General features: G+C 33.2%; 3 protein-coding genes across 3 annotated transcripts; 1 reads left to right on the forward strand and 2 right to left on the reverse strand.

Moving 5' to 3' along the window:
- Positions 1-2,101: 2,101 nt before the first annotated feature.
- On the forward strand, positions 2,102-3,710 carry LOC146163415 (histone chaperone ASF1-like). Its single transcript, XM_083383251.1, has 4 exons — positions 2,102-2,234; positions 2,376-2,491; positions 2,785-2,961; positions 3,168-3,710. Exons 1-4 carry the CDS (start codon positions 2,126-2,128, stop codon positions 3,516-3,518), a joined length of 753 nt encoding a protein of 250 aa, XP_083239377.1. The 5' UTR covers positions 2,102-2,125; the 3' UTR covers positions 3,519-3,710.
- A 107-nt stretch (positions 3,711-3,817) lies between these two features.
- Positions 3,818-7,876, reverse strand: LOC146163416 (trafficking protein particle complex subunit 13-like). Its single transcript, XM_083383250.1, has 10 exons — positions 7,755-7,876; positions 7,474-7,590; positions 7,197-7,312; positions 6,806-6,930; positions 6,144-6,261; positions 5,709-5,839; positions 5,137-5,314; positions 4,801-4,901; positions 4,362-4,509; positions 3,818-4,117 (listed from the first exon to the last, which is right to left on the reverse strand). The coding sequence occupies exons 1-10, from the start codon at positions 7,786-7,788 to the stop codon at positions 4,025-4,027; spliced, it is 1,161 nt and encodes a 386-aa protein (XP_083239376.1). The 5' UTR covers positions 7,789-7,876; the 3' UTR covers positions 3,818-4,024.
- Positions 7,877-8,761: 885 nt separating this feature from the next.
- On the reverse strand, positions 8,762-15,291 carry LOC146163417 (GDP-mannose 4,6 dehydratase-like). Its single transcript, XM_083381232.1, has 7 exons — positions 15,161-15,291; positions 14,517-14,725; positions 13,956-14,141; positions 13,197-13,419; positions 12,628-12,721; positions 9,820-9,934; positions 8,762-9,539 (listed from the first exon to the last, which is right to left on the reverse strand). The coding sequence occupies exons 1-7, from the start codon at positions 15,258-15,260 to the stop codon at positions 9,336-9,338; spliced, it is 1,131 nt and encodes a 376-aa protein (XP_083237358.1). The 5' UTR covers positions 15,261-15,291; the 3' UTR covers positions 8,762-9,335.
- Positions 15,292-16,856: the final 1,565 nt, after the last annotated feature.

Consider the following 16,856-nt stretch of genomic DNA (forward strand, 5'->3'; position numbering starts at 1 on the left):
TGGAGATTATCCTTTTTAAACTGTGTAATAATCCATCTTTCAGATACCAAAATACAACTCATTTATTGTAAGTTACATGAAATGATGGAAAACTCTGCTAAACTACAAAACAAAATAGACCTTGAAAAGATTTAAACAAAGGTATTACAAATTTGTGTTTTTAGTATTCAAAGTTAAACACACTACTATTAGAGAAATATCAGTGCTAACCTAATAACTTAAATTTGATAATTTGGCTACTTTAAGCCATTCATTACAAAATGTCTACATAGGAAATGGTTGCTTGCATTTGGTATTATATTTTCTCAATTTTTTTTCTTCGCCTTTTCACTCATATATTGCTAAAACAGAAAGGTTCGGTATCTTTCTATAACCACTTGTGGTTCAAGGCTGATCCATCCCCAAATCCTGCAACGTTATTTACTTTTCTATTTTTCATGTGCATATGTATTAAGCGTGGATGATGAGAAAAATAAAAACTTGAAACTTGGTAGATATATTAACATTGTCAATCAATAGTGTAATGTTCACATAAGGTATAACTCAAAACTTGAGTTAAAACTTAAAATCTAAACTGGACGCTATTTGACAAAATATATTTATTTAAGATTGAGTTTATTTTTCAAGATTGTGGAACCAATCCAATACAGACTGAAAGAAGTTAAATGACAATTGGAAACACTTACTGTGAAGTTCCACTGCAAAGGTCACATGTTCGTTTACATTGGTCGGCTACATACTGCCACTTGCAGTGTCCCAGATCCCTGTGAATCTGACAAAACTCGCGGCTTCTCGTCTTATCGGTGCAATATTTTTCTCTGCACTCTGTATAAATTTAAACATTTAGTTTAATAATATTTTATACCGAATTTAATGTGGAGCTGCTACTAAAGTTTTTTCACGTTTTAAAACAAATTGTTAACACTAACCTCCAGGTGCGAACAAATATAGAAGGAAAGCCAATACACTTATACTTAGCATTTCATTTAACAGCTCGACTTTAAACGTTTTGCGAAAACAATTTTCGCGGCAACATGTAGATACGCCTGAGTAACTACGTAAAAAAACAATAAGCATCGGGGCGTTTTAATATAAACATTAAATACTTTAAATGAATATTTCTCGAAGCGAAAATGCCAACACATATTTTTTAAAGTATGAAATTAATTGTAGTATGAATTAAAACCTCTTCACAAAACAATCCAAAATTAGAAAGCTGTTACTCTTGTTTTCAATCCCACCTAGCGGTAAAAATATAAACCAATGTTGGCGCTTAGACTTGGCGCAAAAAGTTGCTGCTCTGTTTTGCTTTTGTGTTTGTTGCGCAATTTTTGTTTTAGAGATAAATTATTTGATTAAAATTGATCGAAATCATTGTTAACCTTCTATGCGTCTTATGCGACATTTTATCTTCTCAGCTTGCTCACTGAGTTCACGCTTCCTGAACGTAATACAATGACATCTACGTTATGTAAATGGCAAGCAATAAGCAAATTTTAGCGCTAATTTAGTTATCCTCCCCTTCTTACCGGGATATGCCTATTTAAACAAAGTACAAATAACCACACAAACTAAAATTATACCTTGACTATCGTTGCCAAAACAGAAGTATTTTGCCAGTGTATAGTGAACACTGAACATCTTGAATGAACAGTACATTACGAACTTCGGCGCTGGTCTAGAATCCTACCACAACGAACATCATTTGGGTTAGGGTACGGGTTAGCGTTTGGGTTAAGGTGGGTCAAGTATTATTATTAAATAATGAATATAATAACGCTTGACCCACCCACACCCAAACGCTAACTCGCACCCTAATCCAAATATTGTGCGTTGATTGAATAATTGTGGTAGGATTCTAGACCAGCGCCCGAACTTCTTACCGAATTAGGAAATATATATATAAGTGCGTTATTTTGCATTTGAATATAATGTGATGCACTATTTAAATATAACAATAAATAGAAGCAGTGTCAAGTAGTATGATTTAAAACAGAATTCTTTTAATTTACACCAAACCCTGATGTTGACTATATTGTTTAGTATTGGTAAAGAAATAATATATTCTAATGTTTTATGTTATATAACCTTTTATATTTTGAAGCATTAGGTCCATATATGAAACATGACTAAGGTACAGATTGTCAATGTTGAGGTATTGGACAATCCATCAAACTTCTACAATCCATTTCAATTTCAAATTACTTTTGACTGCTTAGAAAATCTTAGAGATGGTTAGTATACTGTTTTGCCATTAACCATGTTGTATTTCGTTATTCAATGTATATATTGTTTTCTGATATTTTATGACTTTTTTTATTATTTACTAAATTTATTAAACTTATTCATGGGCAAGCATTTGTTTATATTTACAGATTTAGAGTGGAAAATCATCTATGTTGGTTCAGCTGAAAGTGAAGCTTTTGACCAAATTCTGGACTCTGTTTTAGTTGGCCCAGTGCCAGCTGGCAGACACAAGTTTGTTTTTCAGGTATATGGGCTGTCAGTTTGGCACTGGTCTACAAAACTAGCATATTTTTTTCCGGGGTTTATATTGCTAACATTGTTTGGGTTAGGGTGTCTAAAGTAATATTACTATTATTTGTTTCATCCTTGCAATTTTAATTTACACAACTTGTTTTGTAACTGTAAAAAAGTGTTAGGATTGTATGCCTGTGCCTAATTTGCATTATTCAATACTGTTTCTCTGAGTATGCAGTCTTGAACATTTTAAAAATTATTTTTTTGGTCTCTTGACATAAGCTGGTTATATTTTTTGTGTAGGCTGATCCTCCCAAACCTGATAGAATCCCTGTGCAAGACGCTGTTGGGGTGACCATTGTGATCTTGACCTGTACTTACCATGGCCACGAGTTTGTTAGAGTTGGCTATTACGTGAACAACGAATATTCCGAAGCAGAGATGAGAGAAACACCACCAGAAAAACCAGACTTCTCAAAAGTATGTATATTTGTGGAAAGCTTTATATTTTTACTGAATCAATAAATCTATGCTGACAAAAATTTATGTTTATATATTTTTTAATACAAAAGAGATGACCATTTAAAGGTTTCAAATCTACATATCAAATAAACTTCGGAAAATGCAATGTATCAATAAATATATTCTCCTATGGATATTTTTACAACTCTTTTGACTTTTCACAGCTTGTTAGAAACATATTGAGCAGCGCGCCAAGGGTGACCCGCTTCAAAATCAATTGGGACGACAATGCTGCGACCTCATCCAATGAGCAACAACCGCAAACCGAACAAATGTTTCAGGGCGATGCTCCCCCTTCGCCACCACCCGGTGTTCACTACAGCGAGTCGATGTTGGAAGACATTCAACAAGCCATGTGCGAGACCTCTTCAAAAGAAAATGTTCCCACCACTTCGTCAATGTTAAACGAAGATAGGTCTTTAAATGGTGGGCCATCTGTGGTGGCTGGTAAACCTTTTCCACCCTGTTTAGAAAACTCAATTGATGCAATGGAAGCCCAGATGCTTGTTGAATGAAATGCTTTCAGGTTAAAGCTGGCTTCCTCAGTAAATTTACTGCACCTTGCTTCTGAGAAACGTGGAAAAAGTTCATTACCCAGCTAAAGCATCAGTGTTGATGTGTCCCCCTAGCTGTGTAGTTCACAGTTAAAATATTTCTTGAACACCGTTTGTATTCAATTTTTCACTACTGCGTTTATTTTGTTTGTTGTTTAAACTTTCCAAATGTTCATCTATCTGTCTGAAATATTATATAGGTACACTACAAATGATAGCTAAAACCAACTAATATAACCAAACCAATGAAAATATTTTGTTTTGTGCATGTAAACAAAACAAATGTTAGTTTTGTTTTTTGTTACTTCATCTTGTGTTACTCTTTAATATTCTGCAGTCGCAATAACTGTCAATCGATAGCTACCATGGTTGTTGCCTGCACTATTTTATGTCAAATCTGTGGTAGATTTTGTCAACGTTAAACAGTTTATTGCACAAAATATAAAAATAAATCAAAAAGCATCACGTCAGCAGGATGATAGCACCAAGACTTGATGAATGTCATCAAAATCGTAAGTTCGATTCAGTTCAGTGTCAGTGATACGCAGGCCAGAAACAGTCTAAATAATAAAATACATATTTACAGGGAGTTTTAGATTTTGGTATGTTATTTATTAGTTACAGATTGATTGTTCACCAGTTGTCTTAAACTTAACAATGCAATTGGCAACTCTAGTCTAAATATTAAGATACATATTTACAGGCAGTTTTAGATATTGGCATATGTTATTTATTAGGTATACAGATTGATTGATTGTTCACCATTTGTCTTAATCTTAAAAACGCAATTTTTTTATGATTTACCTGCAAACCGGGGGAAATTGGCAAAAGCAACATTTCCAGGTCGACTGAATCTTTGGATGCAAGTTTTGCCAGTTCGTAGCCAGACAGCCCTTGCCATAACATCCTGGTTGTGTTCTCGTACTGGACCTTGAGGCACTTGGCTCTTTCACTTCACAAACAAAATTGTATTATGTTTTGTATAGGAGTGCGAGTGCTTCTAAACATTTTACATAAAGGTACACTTTCTGAATTTGTTTTCCTGGTCTGCAGGAAGGCGTAGTACAGTAAAGCAAACAACAAATACAATTCCAACTGCCGAACCACTTCATTTCAATACCAGCAGTACTAGTATCCAGGAATTAAAATTAATTCATACCAAATTAGAAAAAAAAAGAAGCTTTCATTTGCCATTATGAATTTTAAGCCTATGTCTTCATGGCAAAAAGATTAATTAATATACCTGTAGTTAGTGATTTTGCACTTGATTGCAAATGGAAGGTTGATCGCTTGTTGACTAGGTGCTTCCTTTACCTGTAGGCGAATGTCACATTGGCTGGTAACCTAAAAAGTGTATAAGAGGATCAAAAAAAAAAAAAAACTATTAAAGCAAAGCAAGTTATAAACCCTTTTAAGTAAACCACTTTTAACAAGCATCAGAAACAATGTTGTAGGTCTAAATGTAACTTTGCTTCAATAATACCAGATACTATGATTTTTGGACAGTTTTCGGGGGAGAGGGATAATTTGAATTGCTTCACAGTTTCATAGTGTTGATAACACAAAAAGTTGCACTTACAGCTCTCTGCAATTGACTGGTTTGTAATCTTCCCCTTTCACCAAAGCTGGATTTCCACACAATGTCCAACTTGCCAATGGTACCAGCACTTTCGCTAAAAACCTGCAGGGCATGTTCGGGCTTCAGCTTCAAGCGATAGAGGTACTGGCGGATCTCTGATGCTTTCATGAAGGTGTGGCTGACAGAATAAGATTTGTTGTGGTGCACAAAATAGTATATTTAACCACTTTTGAATATGTTTTCTAAAAAAGTTTTGCTGACCAGGACAACAAAATAATTTAGGCTTGTTTAGACAGTAATCAATGACTTCATTGTACACAGACATATCTGTAAAATCCAATGCATGGTAAATTTGAGCAACAAAGTAACAAGGCATCACGATTAAAGTATCCAATCAGAAGTAAAAATAATAACATTGAATTAATATAACTTCTACAGTGCAGGCTGCAGCCATGAAATTTTTTTATGTTAAAATACAATTTACCATTGAAGTAGGAATTCAGGGTTTTCATTCGGGCAAATCCCGTCATCACCTTATGTAGATAACATTACATTTTAGAAGGACTTATTACCTATCTGCATCAGATCCATGGTTTAACGGCCTGACTTCATACATGGGAGAGGGGTCCAAATTAACTTTATCCATGCAGATTGAAGATTGGGTGATGTTCTGTATTTGGGTCTCCAAATAAACCTCGTCACTCTGATTAAAGGAAGAACACCTCAAATTGACTGATGTGTTTAATTAAATGACTTAACATCTTGGCAGAGTTTAATTTTTACAGGCTTCTGCAATGTAGTACCCAAATAAATATTTCATTAATATTAAGATTTCTGCAAATCTCAAAAGTGGTGCCGCACAACAAATGCAGCCATATTAAACACACATTATTGATTCCCAAATGTGCTTGGTATACTTATATAGGGGTTTTGCACAATAATGTGGACCACGTCAATTACTTGATGTTTTTTATTAAGGCAAGCAAATAGCCAAGACACAACCTTACCTCAACATTGTAGAATTTTGTTTTAACATCAAGTGGCTTCAGGACTTGAAACTTAAAGAACTTTCTGAAGTTGCGTACTTCGCCATCGGGTTTATTGTAGGTGACAATGCACACCAATCTGCAGCAAAGAAAATATATAGAAGTGCAAGATAAGTTTGATTAGCAATAGTGGACACAAATACCATTAAAATCGTGCAAATATTTTTAGGCATCTAATCTATTGTGTTTTAATAAATCCTCAAGCTATGTAACTTCAAATCTGGACTTAAGGGTTCACATTCTGGAATATACCCACCCCTAGTTATATACACGAAAATCTGTGAGCGAGGGTTAAGTGAACATATAAGTTAAAATAATGAAAATATGATTTTTGACAAAAAGCAATTGTAGTCGCATTTTAAATTACAAATGTTGTTACAAAATTATATTCTGATGTTTTATGTCAACTGCCTAAAACTGTATAAAATAGTGCAATTGCTAGCATTCAGTTAATGCTTAATTCTAATCTGAATGTGCCACCCATAATTTTATTCAAAAGGTAGGTAGCTAAAAGAAGTTTTGGAATTTTTTTAGATGAATATTTCCTAAACTATATTACAAATATTAGGAGTTCTGTGTAACATTTAAATACAATGCTCATAACAAGAAAACCAACCACGTACATATGAGTTCCAAGTTCCTTGACTTCATGGCTTATGACTTCATCAAGTGAATAACCAGGAGCTAGATTTGGAATGGGTGTTGAAAGTGACACAGGCAGCCGGTGAAATTCAGTCTGCAAATCTGCCTATAATTCAACGGTTTTAAGCTAATTTGCTTATCTGTAGGAAACCGCAGTAAACACTAATGTAAATGACACCAATTAAATTGATTGTTTGATGTTAAATTCTGCTTGCCTAATCTTGTGTATAAATCTATAAGGTGTAAAAAGTAATATTCTACAATAAAGTTAAGTTTAAAGAATGTAAAGCTAATGTTAAATGTAGCAGAGTTAATATTAAGGCAAATTAGTTTTGTAGGGTTTTTCTATAGCACAAAACCAGCAATACTTACTTTTAATTTGACAGAAGATATGTTGTCAGTGCTCTCATTTATTACGCTCAAGTAACTAACAAACGTTTCACCGAGAAAAATGTTCCCAAAACTTTGCGGCAAGACAAGAAGTTCTCCTAAAAAAGTTTGAATACATGAAATAAGTTAAACTGTTACATAGTTTTACCCAAGCATAATAAGCTAAAACAAAATGTACTTTTAACAAGTTTCAAAGCACTTGCTCGATCAAACAATTATCATTTTATAGGTAAAGAGAGAAATAGAAAAACACACTTACCGGTTCCAAAGCTATTTAAGCTGTTGGTGCAGTGACCTAAGCTTTTGGGATAAATGTCATGTGCTTCATTCGTAACAGGAATAGAGTTGATAATGGACGGTTTGGTCAATCGCATCACTGAAAAAACACAAATTTTCACTCCTTTCGAAAGGGTAATTTTTACTTAAATTTTACTATCCATCCAATACCTCTAGGGTTTAAATTTGCTGATGCAATATTAAGAATGTTTTTGCAGAAAACCAGCAAACACGGATTATAGTGAATTGTAAATAGTTTTTTACCTCGTAGAACAAGCGGATGTTCTTTGTTATCCATTGTACTAAATATTGACTAAAACCACTTCAGTATGTTTATTTTTTTGAATAGTTTTGCCTAAAGTCAAAGATGATATACTTCTTTTTGCACTCAGCAAGAAAAGTAAAAACTAAAATCGAATATTTGTATTTGCTGTGTAAACAACTAATGGTTTAATTATTTGACGCCATTTTTGGTCTCTTTTTTAATTTAATTTAAAAAAATTCCCTTTTCAAAGTGGTGGTAAATACTCGTATAAATAATAAATTAATTAAGACTAAATCAAAGTTCCTTACTAGAAAGAGTCAATTTTTGAAAAGTGACTAAAATAGGCGAAAAAAAGCAAATCTTTATTGACGTTAGAATAGAAATACCGTCCACAGATTACCTGAACGTGTGCTCCGGCAATGCCGATGATGATACAAAATTGATTATTGGTGTTCCTTCCTGGGATACAATGAATATGGTCTCACAAAGTACTTCGAATCATTTGGCATGGTGCGGGATTGTGTTGTAAAGCGATATCTTTCATCACCTAGTTCCCTGGGATTTGGATTTATTCTATTTGAAGACTCGTCTTCTATTGATAAGGTGCTATCTCAAAAAGTACATTTGCTTGATGACCGTCAAATTTCAGCAAATCGAGCAAATATAGACACCGATAGTTTATGTAAGTCATCAAGCTTGCCTTCTTGACTATGTAACATTCTCTAGCATTTTCCTTGTTTTGTTTTATGGATAAATTATTTCTTGTCGCCCTACGAAATGCTCAACGTGCCGCTTATAAACCTTGCCTATCTTAACTGTGTAACTTTCTCTATCAATTTCCTTGTTTTGTTTTCTGGATAAATCATTTCTTGCCGCCGCACAAAATGGTCAACGCGCCGCTTATTAAACTCGCCTTTTTTCTTGACTATGTAACTTTCTCAAGCATTTTCCTGGTTTTTGCTTTATGAATCGGCCGTATTCAACAATAACAGTCTCATTTAAACGTGTTGTGTATTCAAGATAAAACTGAAGAATATCGAACAAAGGTATTGAAGAAGAAACAAAAACATTTATAAACTGAAAAACTTGCAAAACAGCAATTGTCATCAACATTAAATTTGAGTAAACACAATGCACTTAATTTGAAGATTACCGGCATTCCAAAGACTAAAAAAGAATTTAAGGTAAAAAACACAATACGTCATACAAATAAACAACTACTATTAAAAACGCAGGAGTAGAACATATTTCAAATGAAAAACAAAACAGACAAAACCAACAATTTGAAGCAATGATTAATTGAATAAACAGACTGAATTGTGCAACATATTAGTTTCAAACTTATAGCTCTTGTAATTATTGGTAAAAATCTTATCTATTTCAGTTAATTATTCCAAGTTAAAGGAGAAATTTAAAATTTATTAACTTTCACATGTTCAAAAAAATAAATAACACTTTATAAAAAACAATATTTTACCGCAAAAAAAACAAACTTTAATCAACGTTGTTGCAAGCTCTGCTCGGCATTACGTCCAACGCTGGTCGACGATTAATAGTGACAGATGCTGAAGGAAAAACGATCAGGCGTTGCTGTTTTTCTTCATTAAAACAATATCTGCATCAACCATTTCTTTAACCAGGTCATCAAATTTTACCGTTGGCGCCCAACCTAAAATTTTGTGGGCTTTTTTGTAATCGCCAAGCAGGAATTCCACTTCAGTGGGACGGTAATACTTCTCATTGATTACCACCCGCTTTTCACCTGTTTTCTCGTCAATTCCAACCTAAAGGACACAATAAAGCATAATTACCTTATACTAGATTTACATACAACACTTTTATAATCTAATTCTGTTTAAATCGATTTGCTTTTTGAGAACTAGAGAATGCTAGTATGTCAAACACATTTTTCAAGGGACGTCGCCGCAAAATGTATCCAGAAAAAACTAATAGCCAATTTAGAGAGATATTTTTCTTTAAATAAACAAATATTTTTAAGGAAACATATAAATGTTTTAGGTGTATTTTAGTTAAAATAACAAAAAAAACAGATTGACAATATACCTCATTTACACCACTGCCTTTCCAGGTAATCTCAACACCTATGTGCCTGAAAGACTTTTCCAGAAATTCCCTGACACTGTGGGTTTCGTTGGTGGCAAGCACATAGTCGCCAGGTCTACATGAAATATTTGAACTTTTATTGGAGGTAAAAATGACAGCAATGTGTATTGTGTATGCAGCGATTTAATCATAATAAACCAGTTAAACCATCCTTTTATTGTACAAGGTTGTCACACAACTTTATAAAAACTCTTTCAACGACATTTTGTAGATTTTCAGGGATCTAAAGTAAACAGTTTAACTTTTTTCAAGTATAATTAAAAATAACAGTATAAATACTATGGCCAACTTTAGGAAAAACCTGTATGCTTTTTTAAAGATTTTTCAATAAACAAACCAATACAAGACTTTAATGGATTCAATTGAATTTGGCTACCCTAATTAAACTGAAAAATAAAAATGAAAGTATGGAAAACTTTCAAAAATAATTGAGAACTAGACGGGGGTGCGGTTGTTGTTTATTTTGTCAGGGGGTATACTTTCAAGGTTTAGTGTTATTTTTTTTTAATTTTTAATTTTTTTTTTTTTCAATTTTTTTTTAATATTTTTGATTGACTTAATTATTTATTTTTATTTTTCAATATTTTTATTTTTTAATGTTTTTATTTTTATTATTTATTTTTTTTATTTAGTTTTTTTTGATTTTTGTTTTAATTTTTCATTTTTTATGTTTTATTTTTATTTTCATTTTTTTTTTTATTTAATACTTTTTATTTTTTAATATTTTGTATTGTGTATTTTATATTATATATTTTGTTTTTCATTTTCCTTAACTTGTTTCTGCAAGCAAAAACAGATATGGGCCGAAAAATTCCCCACTTAAGCCTTTGATGCGAAAGGGATTCAAATATGGCGTAGATTTTGGGAAATGATCGAAACATATATTTGATAAATAGAATTTACGTAGATAGTGTGTATGGCCATTTTATTACATTTTGGCCAGCTTACGTGTTTGAAAAACAAATATTATCATTCTCCCAAAGACTTAAAATGGTTTAACGCCTATGGTTTGCTATACTTTTGCAAACTTTTACTCGGTAAATTTTTACCATGGCTTGGTCCGAGCAATCACTGTTAAAACAGACTTTAAATCTGTAGTTTTAAACAATATGAAACACACTATTATGTTCTCAATACGCAAACTATTAAATCGAAAGTTTTGCTAGTTGTTTAGGCCTGATGTTGGTAGGTTGGTTGGAGCAACATGCACAACAGGTGCTAACAGAGAGGCGTACACTGCCTTAAGATTTCGCATTTAAATTTGCAGCGGACACTTGATTATTAGGCGAAGCTTATCGCAAAGTAATTGGGCGCCCGAAAAAATGCTGACGCTGCATTTAAAGCAAGCATTATAAATGTGTCGCCGATATTCTGCTTTGAACATCTCTACTCGCAATGCTTTCCTCCGTTAATTGTACGCTGGGTGAAACTTTATTCACGGCCTTACCTCTTTGTGTATTACCGCGACAATACGATGAAATACGATTTGGAGAATATTGGAAACATCGTATTTGGAGAATATTTGCTATTTGCACCTGTTCTGTATGTTACTCCAATCCAACATATCTACACACAATTATAAGTTGTGTATAATAATATAATAACTTATGGCTTTGAAGCGAAGGGGGTTCAAATATGGCGTAGATTTTGGCAAATGATCGAAACATACATTTGATCAATAAAAATTTACGTAGATAATGCTTACGGCCATGTTATTACATTTTGGTCAGCTAGCATGTTTAAAAAGTCAATATTTTCATTCTCTCTAAATGATTTAACGTCTATGGTTTGCTATACTTTTTCCAACTTTTACTGTGTAAATTTTTACCATGCCTTGGTCTGAGCAATCACTGTTGAAACAGAGTTTAAATCTGTAGTTTTGAGCAATATGCAAACACGTTTATGTGCCTAATAAGCCACGTTTTATATTGAAAGTTTTGCCAATTTAAATCCAATAAACGCAAGATTTATTTATTTATGACGCCATGTTATGACGTAGCTTTGTAACGTCGTCGTTAAGAATGCGTTAAACTTAAGCTTTTTGTTGTTGCGGCCCTTGTATAATTATATTTGCTTAGACCTGGTGTTGATATGTTTGAATGGTGCAACAATTACAACATGTGCTAACAGAGATGTGTACACTGCCTGTAGGATTCGCATTTAAATTTGCGGTGGTAAAATATTTTGTGTTGTAAGAGCAATAGGTTTTTTTACTTAGAGAGGCCTCTTTATGAAAGGCAAGTCGCATGTGCATAGTTTTACTAGGCAAGCCACTTCCAACACAAATGTTGCACGCGCGGGACAATAGGGCGCAGCAGGGATGCCAGCAGCCGCCTCGTCGCGACGCGAGCTGGACAAAGCAAGCGAATATGAACGAATTCTGTATGAAAGTTTTTTAGCTGCTAGATGGCTGTCGTTAGCTACAAAGTGCTAAAACGCAATATTTCAGGTTTTTACCCCCCAAGCAAAGGCCCCTGGGAGTGCAGCCTCATAAACTTTTACAAAGCACCTACATACCACTCTACGCCATGTCTGAAAATTTGAAGGTTCTACGATGTCTACTTTTTCTATAAAGCTTCGGACAAAAGTCGGTCTGAAACAAACCATAGGAAACCATAGGAAACCATAGGAAACCATAGGAAACCATAGGAAACCATAGGAAACCAAAAAAGAATAACGGCAAAAACAAGATATGTCCCGAAAATAAATTTTCGGCCCATATAATAAAATCTGCTTAACATTTCTCACTCATCATGTTGCAACATTCTCCACATTCCTTCAACATAATCCCTGGCATGGCCCCAATCTCGCTTTGCATCAAGGTTTCCAAGAGATATATAATCTGCAATAAAAGTAGTACAGTATTTTCAATACAAATTAAATATATTTAAAGGGACAATAAATTCAATAGATAATTGCTTTAGTTTGACTTTTGATATACCGTGTCCGTACAAAAATATGAACTTATTATAAATCATCAAAAATCATGTTAAAAAACGTTATTTGTAGGTGACATCAACAACAGTTGGGACTTCATTCAATGTGAAAATATCATATTTTAGTGCACTGTCTACAATAGTCAAATAAAAATTACTGATTTAAGTTAAATTTTCAATGAGTTCAACAACCATCGTTCGAAAAATATATGGTAGTATGTGGTGAAACTTCAAACAAGTATGTTTAGGTCAGTATTATAAATATACACATATATTTACATATAGATTTTTATAATATATTATATTTAAAAAAATAAGGATATGTACTCAATCCACAACCATGATCTGGCTGTAACACACTCTATAGCTTTGTATTTTTACCTTGCAGACCCAATTTGATTTTTGCGACACCTCTCGTAATCTTTCTTGTGACAAAATTAAATCCCCTTCTGGGGCTTTCGTGATTAAAGAGAATTCCGTTGCTGGCATGCAATCCATATGCTTCTCTGTAGTTGATCACTATCCAGTAAGCGTAAAGCTTTGCCGCAGCGTAAGGGGAGCGGGGGTAAAATGGGGTTGTTTCTGTTTGGGGGATTTCCTGAACCTGCAACAAGTAAAAAATATATTGGAAAGCTGAACAACGAGTTTGCTGCTTGATGTCCTATTTAATTGTGTAAGCATTCTTTAACTGTCAAAGGTCAACGATGCGTTGACATTGTAGTTGCCTAACAGCAGTTCGTGTTACTACCTTGTTGCAGTAGGAAGTAACCTTGTTAGTTACTTGTGAGTGACTTACACTGATGCTCCTGTTTCTGTTTCCATAACATTGTTTTGTATTCATTTAATAACATTGTTCTGTATTCCTCATTATTAATAAATTCCTGAACCTTGATAGTGATAAAGACTTCATTAGGATCCATCAGTTTTCAAGTATAATAAAAAAAAAAAAAATTAAAAAATTGTTGAACCTCTTCACCTATGTGTTTTGTATTGATAAATATCTTCTGTCTCTTGTTGAATTATTTAACAGAAATATAGTTGAAAATGCCAACTTTACCGTTCATAATGACATGATAAGCAATGAACATTACGTTTTTTTTTTAAATATAAATTTTTCAAAAAAATTCCATTCAAGATTACCTTGCCGAACATTTCACTGGTTGAAGCCTGATAGAAGCGAACTTTCTTGTCCATTCCGCAAGTTCTGATAGCATCGAGCAAACGCAAAGTACCAACACCATCTACGTTGGCTGTGTACTCTGCTAAATCAAACGACACCTTCACATGGCTCTGGGCTCCCAAGTTGTAGATTTCATTTGGCTTCACCTTTACAAAGAAGCAATTTATATATACAGATTGAAACATGTCCTGCAATGTCAATTAAATAATGGGCTTAAAGACTTGTGGATGCTGTTGAGTTTTACTTATGTATAATGTTAAACCTAATCGATTTGACAATTTGTTTAAATCTGTGACAGGTTATTGCACAGTAAATAAAATATTGAAAAAGTTTCTACTTTTTATATATTTTATATCACCAATGTTGTGAATTATATTGTAAACAAAACAAAAAATTGTACTTTAGGGAGGGAAACACAGTAAGATTCTAAAAACACTTCTAAATACGAAAACAACGCGACCAAGAACTGTCACAAGTGCTATAGCACTTAAGTAAAAAGCAAATGCTATGTGTACAAAAACCTGGTTGATAATCTTTACAAGGCAGCTGCTATCTGTCAAGTCACCATAGTGCAGGATCATGTTTCCTTCTGTATGTGTGGCTCGGTCAGCATAAAGGTGTTCGATACGGGCTGTGTTTGGTTGGCTCGCTCTGCGAACAATTCCATGGACTTCGTAACCTTTTTCGATGAGAAGTTCTGCCAAGTAAGATCCGTCCTGACCTGTTATGCCTAAAGAATGAAAACAAATACTTATAAAAATATATTGGCAGATGGCTTGATCATTTAATACTGGTTTGGCCAACTTTTGTTTAATTGCCACTGATAGAAATTTAGAAGGACTCAAAATCGAACAGTTTGGTAATAAAGTCATAATGGAACTTTTTTCTGTGATGCTTGTTATATAAATAAATTTTATAGTTCCACTTTTTAACCATGTTGTGAGTGGAAATTTTAAGACAAGTACATTGCAAAAAAAAACAAGAAAAGAATGTTCCACAGTTTACTAACTATTTAAAAAAAATGCTTTTGGGCTACATTTCAAACCAGCAATAAAGTTAATTTGTTATGTCATAATGCACTTCATTAGGCTTGGACAGACACAAGAATTGGTCCTTTTATTGTTCCACATGCATGCAACATATATATATGTTTTAATTTCATCACCTGTTACTAAAGCAGTCTTTTTGCTTCGCTTGTTTGGGATTTCATCGTTGTTTAAAAACCCACTTGTACTGTTATTTCCATTTACAGTTTGTTCAGACATTTTGATAAAGAAAAAGTTTTTTGAAGAAATGTGCACCTGTAAACAATATTAAAACATATTCAAAATAATGTTTAGCAACAAACAATTGTTTTTTCATACAGGTAAAAAGTAGGCAGAAAATTTGGAGGTCAATTATCGTAAGTAATAGGCATTCAACCAAAAAATGAATAGCAGATTGCAGAGGGATTCTTACTTTAATCCACTAGTCAAGGGCAAAATCCGGGAAATATTAGCCACCTGTATTTAATATTAATTAACTATTTTAGTGGTATAACAAGACAAAACACAACTTACGTGAGTTATAAAACTTACCGGTAAAGGTGTTTGCTTATGCTGAAATGTCACGCCCCCCACGCACCTTCAGTGAAAATGGTGGTATACTTTTATTAAAACTTTCAAATGATAGTTACCATATGACATGTTTCCTAATATATTTCGGCAAATAAAAATATTAAAAAGCTGGTTATCACTTTCATATATTTTATTACAATAGTAAATCCATTTTCCAAATAAACATGACATACTCTATGCTAAATTTTCTTCAAACTGTTTATATTTTAAAAATGAAAGCTTTGCCAACTGTACTCTCTAACTCCGTTAAATCGAAACTTTAGAAACAAACAGCCTTGACAATTCAAAATGCATATAGTGAGATTAGATGTATTCTACATTCGAAAAATCGTCAGAAGTGCGCTTTCAATGAATACAACAGACAGTGCAGCAAAACACGTCTGCCAGTATTGCAATAAAAATGGTTGAATGTTTTAGTAGAATTAAATCAAACTAATATAGCGGTAAAGAGAATGCGTTATGGATTAACTGATCTGTTGCACATTGGATTTGCCATACGTCTAGGCTCAGCTAGGAAAGAGGAAATCGTAAGGTATAATCGTTTTACAGACATGCTTGTGTAACTACAAGTACTTACCTCCAAAGGTGTAAGTTAACAAATATTTACGAATCTTCTTCACAATAATATGTGATGCTAGTTTTGACTGCGGAAGAGAAAATTTTTTAACCATATTTGTGTAAATTTTTGTTTAAAATTAACAATATTTTATACACGGGTGTTGTTTGTTCATTATTAGATGGCATGTAGTACCTTTATATTATTAAAAAAAGAGAAATGCATTAAGTTGTCCTAAAGTATAATAAAAAGGCTGAAAACCATTGTTATATCATTTATGGAAAAATATAAACACCAAATATTTTTTGTGAAAGTCCAATCTGGTATGCAAATAAAAATTGTTTAAAAAAACGAAAATTAATCACAACAACAGCGCAAGAGAAGAAGGTGGTGTCCCGTTTGTGTTGCTTTTGACGACTACGATAACGTTTTGACTATTAATCTCACATGTAATGTAAGTAAACACACAAAATTTGTTAAAACATGATAGGGTTAATCGATCACAATAGCTGGTAAAAATGACAGGGAGTTTGTTTATTATTATTTGGGCGGATGCCGGTTGCTGATGCACAGAGCAATTTGAAGAAGAAAAAAAAATGTAGAACTTGCAGCAAATACAAGAAATTGAAGTCTGCCAGTGTTAAACACTTGACAATGTTTTCTTCATTGTGGGTGGTTGTTTAAACAAT

Source organism: Ascidiella aspersa, chromosome 2, assembly GCF_963924565.1.
Source record: "Ascidiella aspersa chromosome 2, kaAscAspe10.2, whole genome shotgun sequence".
Classification (NCBI taxonomy): Eukaryota; Metazoa; Chordata; class Ascidiacea; order Phlebobranchia; family Ascidiidae; genus Ascidiella; species Ascidiella aspersa.

What these genes read in the sequence shown, in the direction of transcription:
- LOC146163415 (XM_083383251.1), top strand. Translation starts at nt 2,126, where the DNA reads ATGACTAAGGTACAGATTGTCAATGTTGAGGTATTGGACAATCCATCA. An exon ending in GACACAAGTTTGTTTTTCAG is followed by an intron (nt 2,492 to 2,784) that starts GTATATGGGCTG and finishes TTTTTTGTGTAG; the next exon opens with GCTGATCCTCCCAAACCTGA. An exon ending in AAAAACCAGACTTCTCAAAA is followed by an intron (nt 2,962 to 3,167) that starts GTATGTATATTT and finishes GACTTTTCACAG; the next exon opens with CTTGTTAGAAACATATTGAG.
- LOC146163416 (XM_083383250.1), bottom strand. Translation starts at nt 7,788, where the DNA reads ATGGATAACAAAGAACATCCGCTTGTTCTACGAG. An exon ending in CTTAAATAGCTTTGGAACCG is followed by an intron (nt 7,313 to 7,473) that starts GTAAGTGTGTTT and finishes AAACTTTTTTAG; the next exon opens with GAGAACTTCTTGTCTTGCCG. An exon ending in CATGGATCTGATGCAGATAG is followed by an intron (nt 5,315 to 5,708) that starts GTAATAAGTCCT and finishes TTATTCTGTCAG; the next exon opens with CCACACCTTCATGAAAGCAT.
- LOC146163417 (XM_083381232.1), bottom strand. Translation starts at nt 15,260, where the DNA reads ATGTCTGAACAAACTGTAAATGGAAATAACAGTACAAGTGGGTTTTTA. An exon ending in CCAGTGAAATGTTCGGCAAG is followed by an intron (nt 13,420 to 13,955) that starts GTAATCTTGAAT and finishes TACTTGTTGCAG; the next exon opens with GTTCAGGAAATCCCCCAAAC. An exon ending in AATCAAATTGGGTCTGCAAG is followed by an intron (nt 12,722 to 13,196) that starts GTAAAAATACAA and finishes CTTTTATTGCAG; the next exon opens with ATTATATATCTCTTGGAAAC.